General features: G+C 40.7%; 1 protein-coding gene across 1 annotated transcript; it reads left to right on the forward strand.

The window, feature by feature from the left end:
* The first annotated feature begins 1,018 nt into the window (after positions 1-1,018).
* On the forward strand, positions 1,019-12,216 carry lmo4b (LIM domain only 4b). The gene is made up of 5 exons (XM_042005619.1): positions 1,019-1,495; positions 2,651-2,891; positions 9,073-9,169; positions 9,265-9,420; positions 11,907-12,216. The coding sequence occupies exons 2-5, from the start codon at positions 2,656-2,658 to the stop codon at positions 11,913-11,915; spliced, it is 498 nt and encodes a 165-aa protein (XP_041861553.1). The 5' UTR covers positions 1,019-1,495; positions 2,651-2,655; the 3' UTR covers positions 11,916-12,216.
* The last annotated feature ends 7,380 nt before the right edge of the window (positions 12,217-19,596 follow it).

The following is a 19,596-nucleotide window of genomic DNA, read 5'->3' on the forward strand; positions in this document are numbered from 1 at the left end:
ATGCAGCACGATCTCCTCGGAGCTGCAAGAATAATTAAACAATTAAAGTTGAAAAAAAGATCATCTCCATACATCTGAAGCCAGGGGCGTCTTATAAGAATGCTGTTTTGTCATGTAAAAACCACCAAACCTGGTGAATCTCAAACAACTTTTCTCTAAGTGAACTTTCCTCCAATAGCAGCAAACTTGAGCTTTAATACCTAACTTGTTTGGGTTTTCTTTTTAATCAAAACTACAAAAGAGAAGAATGTGCTGGAAAACACATTTGCACAATTATTATTATAATTTGATTGAAGAAAGTTGCTCTTGTCATGCACCTTCTCTATGCCTCAAGTGATGATAAAAAAAGTGTAACTCTGAATTGAAAGACCTCGGCCAAATCGAGGTCTTGCAGATTAGCTTTAATAGGTGTTGAAACCAATGACCTGAGGCTTAATGAGGTTGTAAACGGCAGCTGGCCTTGCTGCGATTATTTTCAGTGACAGACGATGGCGCCACCACGCAGCTATAAAGCCCCCATATTTCCCAGAGGTTGCAGTCACCCTTCGCCAAACTAAGTACTTATTGAATGTCAACTAATTAAACTCTAACGTGAGCTGAATGCAGCTTACTGGATGTTGCCATGCAGCTTTACTTTAAAAGAAAACTTTTTTTTTTTTCTGGAGAAACCATGAAGGTATTAATCTATCACCGCCAAACAACACATCTATAAATAGCCTGTCATGCGCGATAAAAGATAATTTTGACTATATTATTTGATTATAACAATAAATGTTCATTTTAAAAAGTTTTTGTTCGTGTTTTTATTGTAAACATTTGACACTTTTGCCTTCCTCACTCCATCTCACCTCCGCTTCCATCCTTGTGTCTGCGTGTCTAAGTCAGTGTTGCTTCGCTCTGATTGGCTGGATTTGTTATTCCTCCTAAATGGAATGCAACGCGATTGGCTGCGGCGTTGCGCTCGTCACGCAGCTAAAGGGGGTTTTTACTGGAGGTTTCTTCCTGTCAGCGACACATGTAGAACAAGCTGCTAACGGGACTCTGAGACCAGAGAGAGGACGGTCAGTTATATTCTCTCTGCCTGCTTCGTCATTTATCTACTTTCTCCTTGCGTCTGCCCACAAAAGACCACGCATTCTTCACGGCTTCTGGGAACGTAACGGCATGCGGAGACCTCCAATAACGTCTCGCTATGGACTCCTTTCGTCTCGGCGACAGAAAAGAGCACTAAAGCCGTTTCAGTAAATCGGGAACCATCCAGTGGAAATACTATCTGATAACTCCATTTGCTCGACAGTCCGCTTGTCTCCTCGCTGTGGGTTTGCTGTCGCGCGGAACTGGGAGGCCGACCGCGCGCGGTAGAGCGTCCGCTTTCTACCTACCTGTACTTTTTTGTTTGTTTTTTGTGGGGGGACTGTTGTAGTCGACCTGTTCACCTTCCTACACGTCAAATCCGTCAACTTTACCGCCATTACGCTGAAAAGAGACAAACGAGGTGAGTGTTTTTGGCACGTTAACGTGAATTTAAATGTTTTTAAGGATTTTAAACTACCAGCCGTAGTCGGGTATTGGCTGTTGAGTCGGTTTTAAAAACATGTTTATTGGTTATATATGATAACAGAAAATATAATCCTCCCCCTCTTCCCATTTTCAAGCATCTAAACGGATTATGAAGCCACGTATGTTTTTATTTTCCTTTAAGAAGCTGCAGACAGCGGACAGGGCGTTTTAACACATGGCTGGCTGATGTATTTTCCCTCTCTAGCTCTTTATTCCATTTCCATGACTTGGTCTCTGTGCCTAAATTGCTTGGCCGTGTAATTACTTGAGTTAGCCTATTTAAGTTAAAAGCCACCCCCTCCTCTTCCACCCCTCAGAGAATAAAACAGAAACTCTGCACCCCCCTCTCTCGGAAGAAACTTGACGATAGCCCGTCCTGTTTATCCAGGAGTCACTTTCAGGTCGGCTTTTTGATTCATCTCCTTTTAGATTTAATCAGCACTAAGGTAGGCTGTGGTTTGTCCCCAAGAGCCATCACTAATGTGCTTACTGAATGCTTTTCTCAGTGTAACCCCCCTCCTCCTCCTCAAACCCCCTCCCTTTTCTAACTCTAATTGGCCTACCTGCCTTTCAACAAAGATTTGGCTTTATCCCGGCAAGTCTGCCTGACCAAATTGGTGGGGATTACATCTGAAAGAGGCCACATTAATTTTGACATGCCTCAGTTCATTACAGCAGGTCTGCACTGTGTTTCATAGTCAGATCAAATTCTGGTCAAAAGCCTAGCGGAGCATCAAGTGTTGGTAAACACAGAACCACATGTGAAATCATTTGTGTTTCAGTCTATTTATACACATTCCTTTGTGTTTTTGAACAAGTCTTTTGCTATTGGAGTGATTCTCCGGTCAGCAACGGTGTAATCAGTCAAGTTAAGACATTTGGAGATGAGATGGAGATCAAGGGCAGATTAATTCACTAAACGACTCGTAGCTGCCTCCAAGCAGAACGAGACCTGTAATGATGTGAGCTGCAGATGCAACAACATGTTAAAGTAGCTCTGTTAGCACGGAACTGCTCTTATCTGGTAAAAGTATGAACAACGAGTTGATCTGGGTGAGATAACCTGACATCATCTTCTCCATGTTTTCAGAGACGATGGTGAATCCCGGAGGCAGCAGTCAGCCACCGGCGGTCGGCACAGGTTCCCTGTCCTGGAAGCGGTGCGCGGGCTGCGGGGGCAAAATCGCAGACCGTTTCCTCCTTTACACCATGGACAGCTACTGGCACAGCCGATGCCTCAAGTGCTCCTGCTGCCAGGCCCAGCTGGGCGAAATAGGCACGTCGTGCTACACAAAAAGCGGCATGATCCTCTGCAGAAATGATTACATCAGGTGAGAAGAAGACCTGACGATAATTAATTCATGTGGTGCTCTGGCTTGTGTCGACTGGGTGGAAGTCTGCCTCTCCATAGAATGCTGAACATGATGGCAAACTGGAAAAAACTGTTCTTTTAATACTTTTATTTGATTATCTTTTGTAACATGGCATAAAATAACTACTTAATAAGCAAAAGAGAACATTTTTAAATATTAATGCGCTGGATAAGCCCAACTAGAGCTTGTTATGAACATCTAAGTTTCTGTTATGTATAGAAGTAGATGTTTTCTGTTTTATATGTTAAAAATATGTGTAAATTTATGTTGTTTTGCTCTGTCAATTTGAAATCTAAAGTGCGCCTGTGCGCTCTTACTCCCACCTCATAAAAAGCATGTGGAAGTCAATGGGGTACTTCATTCATAATGGTACTATAACGTAATTAAAATGGGAAGAGGGGATGTGTGGATACACCTTTCCACTTGTAATGAGAGCGTGCTTGGTGGAAGAGCTAAAACGCATATTATGGAAGCATGAGATCTCTGCAGAGATAAAGACAGAAGTACGGGGGTGGGGGGGGGGGAAACATCTGACAGAGAGTCCACACAATTAAATGCTTTAATTATAGTCCCCCTCCATTTCCTTTAGTCCTGATGGGTTTTATCTAATGAGATCTGGTCCCTGGCTTGTATCCGCTACCAATGACGTGTCTGAAATGAATGAGAGCCACACTGCAAACAAAACATTTAATTAACCAAATTGGCTTTTGAAAGAGCAAGAGAGAAGGACGGATAGAGAAGAGGGATTATTGTGAAGGCCATTTGCCGCTTTTTTTTTTTTTTTTTGTCCTTCATCTTAAAGGGACAGACTCTTTTTTTTTTTTTTTTTTTTTCTCTCCTTCTTTCTTGTTTTAAGAGACTTCAACACTCACCTGCCTGGTCTGAGATGATGCACATCTTCCAGTTACTGCTGTTACTTTAGAGCTTTACCTTCAAGCCAAAAGTTGAGTTTGCTCTGGGGTTGGTGTTGTTTTAAGCCAGAGGTGATGTTATTTCTTCGGGCTGCTGGAAGGGGGAGAATTCATTTACTTGCTGCTGCCGGATTCAGAGAGAATGCTGTCCACTTAATTGAATAAGCCGAGGTAATTAAATGGCTCTCTTCCAATAGAACGTGTGAGGTAAATCTAATAGTTGGTTATTTAATATCACTTTGAAGTCTGCCCACTCAGACACTATGACAGCACAAGAAAATGTGAACTGTTAGGCCAGAAAAAAAAATTGATCTCAGAAATTAATTAAATCGGATGCAATTTGGAGGAAACGTTTATCTTGATTTGTCATAACAGAATTAATTCAAGGCCTTCAACTCACTTGAGGGCAGATCTGTTACTCTGAATTAACCAAGTGTAATTTGGCTGACCCCCCCCCTCTCTTTCCTCTCACTCCACTCCTACTCATGCACACAACCACTATCCCCCCCTCCCCAAACACATGCACATGTCCAACTAACGCAGATCCACGCCAACCCTTCCTCATCCTCACAATCTCAGTCAGCCCCCCCCCTTTCCACCCCCTCGTCTCTAATGCAGCTCTTGCCATTATGCAAAGCCCCGCTTCAGTATCAATATGGCCCAGTGCTTTTAAGGTGCTTTGGCTGCTGATGTAGAGAGGCATTTTTAATGGACTGTGTTGCAGAAATCATTGTTGTGGGGGTAATTTTACCCCACTCAAAGGTCTCAGTGAATGAGGTCTGCATTTACCACACAGCCCAGCAGCGAGCCATGCTGTATTTCACCCGTCAGTCGGTGCTGAAAGGAAATCCAATAGTCGTCGCCTATGTAGACAACACACAGCTTCAATGTGTTCAGCTTTGCTGTTGTTGGTCATTTAATCAAAGACGGATGTGCTTGAAGATGACTGAATCAAAATAAATACATCCCCCAGAAATGTCAGTAGGTTTTTTTTTTTTTTTTTATGGGGAAAAAGCAGAAACCAGAAATGTCTTTGTGATTATTAATTCTCCTGACCTGGGGTGTGGGCTTCACCTCTGCGCAGTAGTTCACTGGCAGAAGAGGCCATTAGAGCCCCAAGTTCAAACCCTCAAAGCAACTTCATTAAGCTCCTAAAGGCTTCAGCTCCTTAAATCAAACACTAGCGAGCAAAAACTCCTGGTAAAATAATTAAGCTTTTACGTGAAAATGATGCCAAAGCAAACGGAAGATGTTGAGCTGGATTGGACTTTGGGGAACGAGCTGGCTTTGATATGCAGAAATGTTTCCTAGAGAAGGTGTAGCGTTGCTTTTCTGCACACATCACAGGAATGGTAAAACAAGGCATATATGTTAATTTCCACCGTCATGTTTGTCCTAGCAACAGCCAAGAGTTGGCAGTGTTGTGATGGCAGTCTCCAGTTAATTAGTTTCTGAAATTGAGTTTTGATGGAGCCTTTCCAAACGACGCCAAGACAAAATTTGCTTCTGCCGTAGGCCTTCTTATTGAAAGCCATTTCTGAGAGCTGCTGCTTGTTTGTTTTTGTCAGGATATCTAACAACTGCTTGGGGTACGAGACGAACGGCGGAGGCACAATTTGTTAAATACTTTGCATAAAACCATCCTCGTGAATGTCTGGACTCAAATACATGAGACGTGTTTGTATTTCTTGTAATTTTTTTTTTTTTTAAACCAAACAACTTTATCTGATGTGCACACACACACACACATGTCAATGTTAACCACTCCGCCCTATCCTTTTCTTTTTCCATCCTCTCTCTCTCTCCCCCCCTTCTCTCCGGAGCATGTCAGATGCCGTGGTCTTATTTGATTGCTTAGGAAAAGTGCAGTGATAGAGCAAACACCCAGTGAGATATGATGACAAATGGGTCCAGATCCCAGTAAATTACTTTCTGCTCAAATCGAAATTTCATTCAGTTTGCTGCTCACCGAGATGAAGTAATCTAAATTGTGGACTCAGAAGGAAGATAGAAGGGAAGCTGGAGCAAGCATTTCATTATCAAGAGGCAGAGAGAGGGAGGGGGGAAGAGAAGGTTAGGGACGAAAGAGATGAGCAGAAGCAAATCTAAAGTGTTGACACCATGATTGAAAAGGTTAACCCATGCACATTATATATCAACCGGAGTAGCTGTGGGGTTTCTAATGGAAACACGGCACTGACAGAGCATTCACAGGAGTCCTAATGGCAAAAGCACTATGTCTCCGCCTGGATGTACAATCAAATCCTCTTAGGTCCTGATTGCTTATGTTCCTGGTTATTATTAGGCTGCAAAAACTGTGCAGCAAAAGTAATATGCAGTCTCAGTGAGACATGCTTGTAGAGAGCAGTGCAGCAAAGGATGGTTTTTCCTGTTGATACTGTGATGATTTTCTGTTTCTCCTCTTGCATGTTTTTGCTTCGATGTAGAGATGGAGAGCAGCGAATGAGGCGCTGAATAGGCCTTAGACTCAGTCACATACTTACACAAAAGTGTGGATGCTGCAGTTCATCACACAAGGCTAAATCCATGCAGATGCACGCAGCGGTCCGTAGTAACTAGGGATGTGAATCCAACAACAACTCAAGATTCAATTCGATTCCGATTTTTGGGGTGACGATTCGATTCAGAATCGATTCTCGATTCAAAGCGATTTTTGATTCATAACCACTACAAAGGCTGCCAATTTCACAAGTAACTACATTCTCCTAAAGGCTAGGAAAAACTTTTCTATGAGAAAGAAAGAAATTACTAGACAGCTGGTTTTGTTTAACATTGTAAAGTTGCTATTTCTTAATCAAGTGATTCTTAAATGTAATCACACAGAGGCAAACTTTTAACAGAAGCAATTTATTTTTCAAGATTCTGTGGTTGCAAAGTTTACCTTTGAGTTCTCAACCAGTAATTTCAACAAATAAATAAATGACTGTCTCAGATTTCTGATAACAAAGAAAAATGTGAACTCTCATTTATTAATACCTAAAAATAACTGTTTAGCCACTTCTGTTCACATAAACATTAGCACCCGCTGTTTCTGTTGTAAATACGTGAGAACATCTCAAATTTAAGTTTAAATTTTACATTTAAAGTACTCACTTATTAGCAGATTCAAATAGAAACATAAAGTAAATCTCAATATGAGACTACAAATGTAAACATAGCACTAATTTTGGAAGCAAAAATAAAACATTTGAGTGCATCTCAGATCTGTAACTAAAACATTTGAGTTCTCATTTGACAAGTTTCAAAATTAAACATCTGTTCAGCTGAAATTTCTGCCAATAACATATTTGAGCTCTCACTCTTTAACTTTTAACATAAATATCTATGCGTATCTCAACTTTTTAGTAGAACCTTCTAGTTGTTTTAGTCTGGAGTTCCTGCTTAATTATAGTGTCAAAAGTATAACATTTTAATAACTTCTCCATTTTCATCAACTCTGATCAGAACATGTTACAACTTCTGCCTAATTTAACTCTTATCAGACCATTGCAATGGTCACGCTAAAACTCCTGTTTAGTACATGTTTTACACTGTAACACTATAACGATTAACAGAATGCTCACTGTAAATGAGGGATTACCGTCCAAAATTAGCAATGTCCATGTTTTTCTGAAGAAAGAGTAGTTGGTCAACATGGTGTGGGGTCAGCTTTGGTTCTGGCGGATTTGGGGACAACTCTCACCTCAGTAAATGTTCTTCCAAGTAAGTTAACAAGTGCTGATGCTCTTTTAGGGGCAGGAGGACTTTCTTCTTCCATAATCTCTGTATTTTCAGCCCCAACCTCAGCCTCAGCTTGCACCACCTCTTTCTGCAGAAAAGCCAAAACAAAAGGGTCATTAAATTTCCTGTTACAAGTCCTTCAACATCAAATACAATTTATATACATATGCCTGTAAATGGTTAAATATTTAAACACGTAGTCATTAATCTAAATTATTAAAATGTACACATGTATTTACACATTTTAAAAAATATATAAATAAAATTTGACATGGACGTCCAGGTGCTCCTCTTTGGTGAGGAAAGGAAGGGCTTTGAACCTGGGATCCAGCGTGGAGGCAGTCAGAAGAATGTTCTTCGTCTGCACACTTGTGTATCTCTTTGAGAAATCTTCATGAATGGTCATTTTTATTTCCTGCACAAGTGGTGCGTCATCCTCAGCAAAGTCTGGTGTGGTGTCATGAAGCAGCTGAGCATGTAATGGAGCAATGACTGATAGTGTGGGCATAGAGTCCTCTGACATGATTTTTGTTGCATCCCTTAACAGTTTCAGTGCTTTGGTCATTTCCTCAGCATTGGAGATATCAGTTTCACTGAGTGTGCAGATGTCACCTGAACTTCCACCTTTTCTCACCTGAGGAGAGAGGAGAGCAGCACAGATTGCAGGCTGCTGCTCTAAAAGCCTTTCAACCATCTCAAAAGCGCTGCTCCATCTTGTTCCTACGTCGGTTTTTAGCTTGTGTGCTGGTAACTGCAGAAGTTTCTGTTTCTCCTGCAGTGCGTGGCTTGCGATGGGGCTTTGGTGGAAAAACCCAGTAATTCGCCTTATTCTCCCACAGGGTTAAGCTTCAATGCCCGCTGACCAGCCAGGTTTAATGTGTGTGCAAAACACGAGATATGCGTCAAGTTATCAAGCTGCACCGCAGCCAGCATATTTGCAGCATTATCTGTAACTATAACCATATCCACGATTGTTAGTTTCGATTCAGTTGCCACCGTGTGGAACATCAAATTCATGTTTGTGGCTGTGTGGCTTTCGTGCATCACCCGTGTTTGTAAAACACACGACTCGATCTGCCAGGTGTCGGTGATGTAGTGAGCCGTGAATGTGACAAAGGAGTGGGTTGCTCTGGAAGTCCATGCATCACAGCTAAGCGCTACTCTGGGCTTTGGCCAAGGCTGCCTCTACTTTTACTTTTGTCTCTTCGTAAAGTTGTGGTATGGTTTTCTTTGTAAAAAACTGCCGTGATGGTATGACATACTTTGGCTCGATCGTATGCACCATGAATCTAAACCCTTCATTCTCCACAAGGCTGTAGGGGCGAAGATCTTTTGAGATGAAACATGCAATAGATTTACTTACATCGATTCTTGAAAATTAGGATCGATTCAAAATGCTAATAAATAAGAATTGTGATTCAGACGTGAATCGATTTTTTCCAGCACCCCTAAAAGTAAATAGTAACACTTGTTTCTCTCTTTCTCAGATTATTTGGAAACAGTGGCGCTTGCAGCGCTTGTGGTCAGTCTATTCCAGCCAGTGAACTGGTGATGAGGGCGCAGGGCAACGTGTACCATCTCAAGGTAAAAAGTCAAGTTTCCCTACTTGTGTGAAAACTTTGCAGAAGAATCTGAGTGTGTTTCCTGATTATAATCCGTCATTCTCTTTCTGTATAAAGTGTTTCACATGTTCCACCTGCCGGAACCGGCTCGTTCCCGGGGACCGGTTCCACTACATCAACGGCAGCCTCTTCTGCGAACACGACAGACCCACAGCCCTCATCAACGGCCATTTGAGTTCTCTCCAGACGAACCCGCTACTGCCAGACCAGAAGGTAAGAACCCCCCCCCCCCTTCTTTAAATTAGTGTAAAAGTACGGTTTAAGTGAGGAACAAAACTATCTGTAATTTTTCATGGTGACGTTTCTCACTCTGTCCATATTGATGTGGTCAGTTTGGCTTTGCTTTGAGGCATCTGACAGCAGAGATTCATTTTTATTTCAAGATGGCAGATGGATTTCTCTGTCATTCTTGTTGCAGACCACTCAGCAAACCTGTGTTAGCCCACGTTGTAACATTGATGTTTTCGTTGTAAGGATGATGTTTTCCCGAGCCCTGTTTGAGGTGAAAAACTGCATCAATCCAGCCTGTTAACCCTTATAATTCTGCTAGATTGCTGTGATATCGCTAACAGTAGTTTGTAACTCTGTGGGGTAAATTGTGACTGATAGCTTAGCCTTTAGGTGATCTCTGGAAGTTTTCCAGGCATTTCTATCCCGTCCAGGCGGTTTACAAACCAGCCACAAAATGTAGTGTTTATTCAGAGACTCTGTAAGGTAAATCCAATATGAGTGATTCATGATAACACCACTAATTATCACATTTTGTTAAAAAAAAAAAAAAAAGATCACTATCACAGCTATGTTGCTAAGAGACCTCTATTTAGACCTGGACATGACGATGACGCCACTTCCTGTCAAAATTTCCACCAAGAAAAATAATGCTCCTCTATGGCTGGAATAAAGCCAAGAAGACGTTTCTGATGCTCGACACAAAGCAGCTGAGCTGGAGTTGGATTAGTGAGGATTGTAGGTAAACTGTAGCAGAAGTAACTGGAAATGAGGAAAGAATGGCACATAAAAACAAAACAGTAAACAAAACAATACAGACAGACTAAAAATTGCAAAGCAGTAAATTTTCACTACTCTATCAATACGCCTGGGATCACATGGGCTACGTTATTACTCCAAGGCCAAAAAAAATCAGCAACCAGGAGGCCTCGAGGGTTGGAGCAGCTAGTATATCATGAGGGCTGTCATCATGGTTTTTCCCTGATTTGATCTTGATGCCTCCAGTGAAAGCAAAACAAAGGGCCTAATCATATACAAAGGATAACTTCATTCTTCAGGATAGCTCCATTCTGCCTGGTGGAGATCTAATCATTTCTGCCTCACAACAAGCCGCTTTATTGATACCTTGTCTGCACACAGCACGCTGAGATATGGGAGGTGTTTGGAGTGTGTCATAGACAGACTGAAAGAGGAATTATATTGTTGGGAGCATGAATTTCACCTTGAGTGGATCTGTGAGTAGAGGAGAGGTAAAACTCCATTAAGCCCCCCCTCCTCTCCCGCTCTCCCTCTATCTACGTCACAGGCCTTTTAAGGGCTTGTCACTTTTCCAGATCAGCTCCCAGAGCTCTAAGAGCTTCTCACATTCAAATTGAAAGCTGTTGTATTATCTAGCTTAATTTTGAATGTCTGTTTAAGCTCTTACCCATCTCTTGTAACACGGGCGGTGTAGTAAATACGAAGCCTCATAGTTTATTTATGCGCTAACATCAAATGTGGTGAAAAACCCTGAATTATTGATGCTAAAATGCAATCTGAATATTGGCCCTGGTGCTTTAATTATAGCAGAGAGAGAGAATTATTAAACAAGAGGCGCGTTGCTCAGTGGGAACGTTAACTCCACGTGTGAAATGAGGAGATACATTCTGCTGCTCAAGCACTTTATCACACATTCCCTTTTGCTTAAACAGAATTTGGACAACACAGACTTCCAGCAGGATCCCGGCCCTCCAGATCAATATACTTCTAATGTATCAGGCTGACTGTAGAAGCACAGGCTGGTTTAGCAGTGGAGAAAATAAAGCGGTCACAGAGTTATCTGCAGACCGTTGTTGTGATAATGTGCGATTTTGCTGCAACATAATTGGCGTTGTTCAACGATCATGGCATAGGACGTTTGGTGCTCATTTATTAAGCTTTCTTCCCAGCATCTGCCTAATCTCTTTGTTCAGAACAGACAAATTACCTCTCTCACACAGAGCTGCTTTGACCCAGGGGAGGAAGACCCTCCCAGCGTCAGTCACTTTAATTAGCCCCCAAGTAGGAGTTTGCAATTGCTAATAGACTGCAGCCCTCCCAGTGATTTGAGGGATGAAGGGAAAAGTAAATCAGCCCTTAGAATCATGCAGGAAAAAAAACAAGAAAGATGAAAAAGTTTTAATGCTGGTGGAGCTCAGACAGATAATTGTATTTCCTCCCCTGCTTTTCTGTTTCACTGGCCTGGGCACCTCCTGCAGTTATGTTGGAGCTCGCTTCTAATTATACCAAAGAGAATCGCCTCATGAAGGCACTTTTAAGTTAATGCAAAGTAAATGGGGCACCAGATGGTTTTCAAAGCCTGGCTGATCAATAAATGAAGCTGGTGGAAAATTTATTTATTGGCTGGTATTTGACACTTTCTGAACTGAAAACCTGATATCGTCTTTCTGACTTAATCTTTTTGTGTTTTTCTTTAATCATCCTCTGTTCAGGTGTGTTAGACGGGAGCCGAGCAGGAAGCAGGATGTGTGCCTTCATTTAAGCCCTTACTCATTGTCACCTGAGACAGCGTGGATCAGCAGCACCCCAGCCTTTTCAGCTGTGCTCCCAGGCCCTTTTCACCTGAAAGAAATCCTCCACCCATCTGACCAAGTAACCCGACTTTTTATTTCTACAACCCATACCCGACCCTCAACCTTCAAACCTTGGCTTTTCCCCGAACGTGGGTGGATATTTGCACTTAATCACACCTGAGACTGGATGCTTGGGACTCTGTTTTGGATTTAAGAAAATTAAAAAGAAGGAGATTGTGATAAGGATCCGAAGGGACTCTTCAAGAAGAGAGAATTACGCAAGTCGCGCAGAGGAGGACTGAAGCAGCGGGGTTTGGGAGCTGCAGACTTTTCAGCTCTGCACATTTGTTTAAAAACAATTTGGGGAAAAGCAGGACCTTTTTCATTTTTCCTCTCCTCCTTTTCTATCCTCATTTCTCAGCAACATGGTGTTTCCACTTTCTATATTTTAAATGTTGTCAAAGGGGAATGTGTTCTTTTGTTTTTGTTTTTCCTCTCTTTTTGTTTCTTTTTGGCTTTTTGGTGGTATATAAAAACATATTTAAAGATGGGGTTTTAAAAAAAAAATGTCTGTGGCATTTTGTGGAAAACAAATCATGAACACTGTTGGTGTATTTGTAAAACTACCATGTATGTACAGTATGCATGTAAATGTTGTTGTCCAGGCGTGGCTACCGTACATCCGACCCCCTCCAACCCCCCCTTTTGAACCATGGCAACCTAAAGAAATCTGCTCTGTCAGTAATGTAGAGATCATTCCCAAACATATAAATGCCGAATGAAAGAGAAATTTATTTGTGATATTTTCCGAGACATTTGCTCCAGTATGGTGTATTTAATTAATAAAAATATTGAAGATTTAAAAAGCCTCCTTAGATTTATTGTAAACCTGGTTTCTGTACTCAGCTATGATTAGATAATTGTTTAGTTGCATTATGATAAGTTCACATTGTTAACACAGAGAAGCTCAACTCGGTCCATTTTTGTGCCTCTCTTTGAAAGTCCTCCTCATTGAGGACTCTGTGGCGCCATCTTTCAATTTCCATCCTCACAATCATCCATGCACGAGATCAGCGTCTAACTGAAAATGGATAAACATGTATCCTCTCTTTCTATTCAGATGACCGTTTGCTATTCATCACTCTAATACCTGACAGAAATGGAGGAAAATGTCCCTTTGAAGATTCAATTACCTCAGAGAGGAAGAGAGGTGTCTCTCTTTGGCGGGCACAAATTGAATGGGCTATTTGCAGAACAAATTGGTGTTTGAAGTCCTTGCAAGACCTAATAGGTCTGAAGGAGGGAGCCGGTAATAGCTGATGCACTTATCTGTGTGGTGTGCAGCCTGCTGCAGAAACAATGCTGTTGATGTACAGGAGCAGATTTTCATGCAGAAATCTGTTCAAGTGGGAGAGGAAATGGGCCTGAAGAGTAAACAGTGTGTGCTGTTTTAAACGGGGGCTTCTTGCAGAGCAGATCCATTGTGGGCCTCATCAGAACGGCACCAAACAAGGTGATTAGAAAACGCTCCAACTCGAAGGTAAATAATGAAATCAACTTTGGTGTTTGAGTTGGATCAGCCAGGTAGGTTTAATGTAACTGATCCTTTGTTTTCTGTAAATTAGTGACGCCTGTGTTTTCACTGCTGTGACAGCTGCAGCTCTAAGGAAGTTCAAGTGTGGTCAAGATCATCCAGGTCGACGGTGTTGTGATGGTAGGAGGGTGGGGGAGGCCAGAGTCTGTTGCATATGCAGAAGGAAAAAAACAGTAATTGTGCTCTTTTTTTTTTCTCTTTTTTATTAAATGTCAAAATCAATCTGACAGTTGTAAGAACATCCAATGAGATGCTGTGGAAAGAAATGAAAGGTAAAGCACAAGACTGAGTTTACAAAAGCCAGTGTAAGTTTAAATATGTAGGAAGGCAGGAATTAGATGAACTATATCAATATTAAAAGCCATATTAATTTATTAATCGGGCAGCAGCAGTGCCATCTGCTATCAAGGGTAGCACCTTAACTTTTTTCATGGGAAGCATCAGTTCAAGATCCAGACCTGAATCTCCATTATGAGATGTCAGTGCCTTTTTAATGTTCTGAGTGAATGTACACATTTTACACAGTCAAAAACTAAAAGCTAGATTTCTTTATGTTTTAACTTAAAAGTTAACTGTGAAAAAGAAATACCTCAGAATTAGAAGAGTTTGTTTGTATTTGGGTATAACTAAAGAGGATGAAAGGGTAAATATAACCACAGATGGCATATTTCTTTTTATATATTTTACAAAAAAAAAAAAAAAAACAAAGAACCAAAATGCAGAATTAGTGTGTGAAAAACTAATGCCACCCCTCCAAGGGTACTTATTGATTATCACAAGTGTGAGCAGAATGCTGTTCTGGATCACAACACCAAGGTGAAAAAATACATCAGCAAAGATCTTTGGGCAGCAATAATTGCTTCTCTCTTAATCAGGGGAGGGTTATAAGACCATTTCTACACTATTTGGAGTCCATCATTAATAAATGGAAAACTTTCAAAGCATTTGTTAATTTTCACAGGAGTGTATGTTCCTTTAAGTTCAGTGTTACATCTCGGACTCTCCAGGCCTCAGTTAGCAGGTTAAAAGTTAATGACAGTCCAGTTAGAAGAAGACTTAAGTATGACTTGTTTGTAAGAAAAAGCAGCAGAAAGCCTTGTCTCTCTAAAAAGAACATGGCAGCACGGCTTAGGCTGGCAAAGCTGCATCTGAACAAACCACAAGACTTCTGGAACAATGTCCTCTGGGCAGACCAAAGTGGAGATCTTTGAGAAGAATGCACAAAAAGCAAACCAAATATCAGCACAAACCCCTCATAGCATGTGTCAAGCACGGTGGTGGAGGGATGATGATCTGGACACCTTGCAGTCATTAAGTGGACCATGAGCTCCTGGATACCAAAGTTTTCTAGTCAAATGTGAGTCCATCTGTCGGACAGCAAAAGCTTGACTAAAATTATGTCATTCAGTAGGACAATAATGGATCTACAAGCTATAGGAAAATTAAGTATTTCTGTTGTTTTGCTTAGTTTTGTTAAGTAAATCATGATGCAGTGTAATGTATCTTGTATTTGTAAAGGTTGTATTTACCTAATTTTAAGACTTAGTAAAGACCAGATGATATTTTCTATGTCCTAACATGTAAAACTGAAGTACCAAAAAATTTGGATAAATCTAAAGATGAATCTTTAACCACAAGTCTTGCTGTAAGTGATATCAAAGATCAAATACAGCTCTGACCTGGTGATGGATGGACTGTTGAACAAGATGCGACTTCTCAGCAAACCAACAGAAACCGGTTTGTAATTCAGCTATTTAAAGATGAGTTTGGTGGTTACACAAAACGTTAACAACCCTCATTGTGCAGGACCTGAAACATCAGACCCTCATTCCTGCAGCTGAGTTTCACTGCAAATACTCAAAAGCAAAAATAAAACTGTCCCCAGGGATAATTCCACTTTTCCACGTGGCATTTAAATGGAGCTTTGGCATACTTTCCATCAACCACTCTGAACTGGAATTTGGGGGGAAGAGCTATGCAAACATTAAAAATTAATGCTGTGGTCAGCATTAATACCTAAATGGCTGTAAAAATTACTCTAAATCATCCTCATTCAGCTTAAATGCTGAATTTGATTTAAGTAAAAACCATGAAGCATGCTGATGTTTCACTGATGCTAAACGAATGACAGGTCTCTGGCCACTGAGGTGCTTTAATAAAAAAAATAAATAACATTTTAAGAAAAAATATGCCTTTTGGTCAATTTGGGGTAAATTTGCTTTAGAGTGACCTCATTAATCCACATCAGAAAAAGACTATTTTGTGCACCACTATCCATTAAGAAATCCGCTTGGTTCTATTAAGCTGTTTACTCTCTCACACACATCTCCACATGCAAGCACATGTAAACATACACAAGCTGTAACATTTACACACTTAGATCAAAATGACCTGAGAGTATTGAATCAAGTTGCTCAGTTTGAGGCTGGAAAAAAAAAATTACAAAATGATCTGTATGTGAGGATTTGCTTTGATGTGGCACACCAGAGTGAGGACTAATGGATCTTACTCATAACAATGCAGCACACTTAAATGGCACATCAGCCTGAGGGAAACCACGGTGCTTCAGCTCCAGCTCCTTTCTGCTCTCACCGGGGAGTCTGCCGATGCTCCACAACCGGATTACTTTTGATATGCCACCTTGTATTTATTTCTTATCAGTTTGTGTCTTCACTTTGTTTTTTTTCTATAATTTATTTGAGAGTGACTGGAATTTTTTTATGTTGAAGATGTTTTGCTCTACATTTCATATAAAAATCGACTAATTTGGATATTCTTGATTTTCTCTAAATTCTGTTGGAATTATTTCCTTACAGGATAGTTTGCCATCTTGTCAACTGTTCATGGCATTACACATAAATAATACACTCTTCCTTATATTCAAACCAAAGAAGTTGCAAGTGACATTTGTTAGCCTTGCTATTAAATAAGTAACACTAACAGTATTACACTAACAGTAGCATTACATTTTCAGTCATGATATCAATACCAACTCACCACCTTCTTATGACCCACACAACACAAGCTAGTACAAGCCTTCTTACTTGGACATTGCATTTACTTCCATTCATGTTGTATAGCCTGACCTAAACCCTGAGAAAGTATCTTTGAAGAGACATTCTGCTTCATTAAGTCTCCATAAAGACCACTGTCCCTGCAAGGTCAATGGTTGTGCCAGAAAAGGTCCTAAAGAGGTAATGAAAACAAGTAAACACACCAGTCAAACGTATAAGAACTACTACTCAGTTATCCAATCGTCCAGTCAGAGGACTGGACTGAGGATTGAGTGTTCACGAAAAAAAATAAAAATAAAAAATCTACCAGCTAGTCCTTTGCAGGATTTTCAAAGCATCAACATACAACAGCAAGCAGTTGAAATGATCACACAGGTGTGTTTGTATTACTCAACATATCAAGAACATAAATATACAACTGCTATTTGGACTTTGTCAGAAAGATGAAGGTTAATTCCTGCAAACCTTAATAGCCAGTTTTACATACAGTATGTTGGCTGATGTGGTATTTATTGGTGTCATGACTACAATGTCCCTCATGCAAACCTCCTCAAACAAATGCAGATCAATGAATATTTCAATATTTCAACATTTTTCACAAGTGAAATAAAACCAAAACTATTTATTTGACTTTATCTGACATAGTTTTTGTTAATTAAAGAATTACACACTGTACTCATTCATGTATTTTTTTTTATCACTTGATGGCTTATTAACCAACTTTAAAGACCTGATGATGTTCCCTTTTTTGCTTTCTAACAGGAATAGTTTCCCTAAAATACACTCACTGGCCATGTCATCAGGTCCATCCATTCAGCTGCTTGTTAACACAAATATTTGATCAGCCAATCACGTGGCAGCAGTTCAACACATCTAGTCATGTAGACATGGTGAAGACATGTGAAGAAGAGTATTTACTGGGATTTTTACACACAACCATCTCTAGGGTTTCCAGAGATGGTCTGAAGAAGAGAAAATATCCAGTGAGCAGCAGTTGTCTGGACCAGAATGTCTTGTTGATGTCAACCAAGGTCTGCAGAACAGCATCTCTGAACACACAACACGTCCAACCTTGAAGCAGATGGGCTACAGCAGCAGAAGACACACCGGGTGCCTCCTGTTAGATAAGAACAGGAAACTGAGGCTACAATTCACACACACTCACCAACACTGGACAATAAAAGATGGAGAAACGTTGCTGGTCTGATGAGTCTCCATTTCAGCTCCACATTCAGATGCTAGGCTCAGAATCTGATGGAAACATCATGAAAACATGGATCCATCCTGCCTTGGATCAACGCTTCAGACTGCTGGTGGTGTAATGGTGGGGGGATATTTTCTTGTCCCACTTTGGGTCCCTTAGTACCAGCATGGCCTGGTTTAACCAGCACAGCCTACCTGAGTATTGTTACTGACCATGTCCATCCCTTTATGACCACAGTGGAGCATCTTCTGATGCTACTTCCAGCAGGATAATGCACCATGTCACAAAGCTCAGATCATCTCCACCTGCTTTCTTGAACATGACAATAAATGTGTCTCAATCAGTGTGCTTACGTAAGTGCACTGCAATGCAGTGCATAGTGCGCATAAGCACTACCTTCTGTAGTGCACACTAAGGTGGGTAAGTGCCGACCCAAATAGAGCACTGACGTTTTGCACTTGCCGCTAGTGACGTACCAGCATTTGACAGCGATTCTTCTGCCCGCCTTAATTTACAGAATGAATTTCCAACTCTTAATTTTACTTTCTTTTGTTTACTCCTTACTTAAACCCACCTGTAAACTACGTTGCATCCAATGGCAACACAGGTTCCGTCTTCTATTGGCTGAACATGAGTTAGAACGTATGCTTACTTATTTTAAGGTATATGACTCTCCTACATGCTGGATGATGGCAGCGCCACTCTGTTAATTCCTTTTCAGGGACAATCCGTCCAACTAAGTTCTTCCAAAATCCAAAATAATGTTCACATACATCAGAGTGCCCAAAGTCGGTCCTCAAGAGCCACTGTGCTGCAGATTTTCCAATGTTTCCTTCTTCAACACACCTGACTCAAATGAAATAGATCGACCAGCCTATTAAGTTTTGCACAATGGCTCATCAATTTGAGTCAGGTGGTTTTAGTGCAGCGACACATCAAAAACCTGCAGGATTGTGGCCCTTGAGGACCGAAGCAGGGCACCTCTGACATACGTGTTTGCATGTCATCATACTTTCTGCTATTAAATGCCTTTAAAAAGCATTGTTTGTGCAGCAAAGTACCATGGCCTGCACTGTATTAGTCTACTTCAGTAGATAACAATAGAAGCACCATCAGCACAAACGTTCATGTGTCTTTTCATGTCTCCCCCATACCTGTTAGTATAAAGTGCAACATAAAACACTAGTAAAACAGCTTTTAAACATGCAAAGATATCGTCACTGAATTAAAGTACTTTACATCATATACATCTGTTCTCATTGGTGTTTATACTGATACAGTTCACATCTAGCAACAGGAAACCGATTATACTAGAAATCATATTTTAAAATATGAAATGCAGTAATGAAGAGGCAAAAACACAGGGATGCCGAAAACTTTTTATTGAAATATTTCTGTCTTGCCTTCTCCTCTTCTCCACAGCAGCGTCCTAGCCCCAGGGGGTACTGCCACATAAATGTGTCAGCGTCACTTCTGGTTCGGTAGTTTGATGCCACAGTGACCTACGGTGAACACACATTGGCATTTCATATGAAAGCAAACATTATTTATGTTTATATGTACTTTATCGGTATTTTGCAAACTCTTTCATCTAAAGTGATGTACAATCTTGGAAACCTTTGCAGCTATGCTTTACTCAGCGATATCATCGAAACGGGCCGGTTCTCTGACTGGTGTTGTTTATGAATTAGTTTTCAGATCAAGGACCATTTTGTTTACGCCACAGACACCATACTGCTTAATCTGGAGGTTCAATAATGAAGAATAAACATACAGAATCTATAGCATTAATTATTT

This window comes from Melanotaenia boesemani, chromosome 14 (genome assembly GCF_017639745.1).
Source record: "Melanotaenia boesemani isolate fMelBoe1 chromosome 14, fMelBoe1.pri, whole genome shotgun sequence".
In the NCBI taxonomy this organism is placed as follows: domain Eukaryota; kingdom Metazoa; phylum Chordata; class Actinopteri; order Atheriniformes; family Melanotaeniidae; genus Melanotaenia; species Melanotaenia boesemani.

Excerpts from the sequence above, each read along its gene's own strand:
- lmo4b (XM_042005619.1), top strand. The coding sequence starts at position 2,656 with ATGGTGAATCCCGGAGGCAGCAGTCAGCCACCGGCGGTCGGCACAGGT. Across the intron at positions 2,892-9,072 it reads TGCAGAAATGATTACATCAG|ATTATTTGGAAACAGTGGCG; the intron begins GTGAGAAGAAGA and ends TCTCTTTCTCAG. Across the intron at positions 9,170-9,264 it reads GCAACGTGTACCATCTCAAG|TGTTTCACATGTTCCACCTG; the intron begins GTAAAAAGTCAA and ends TTCTGTATAAAG.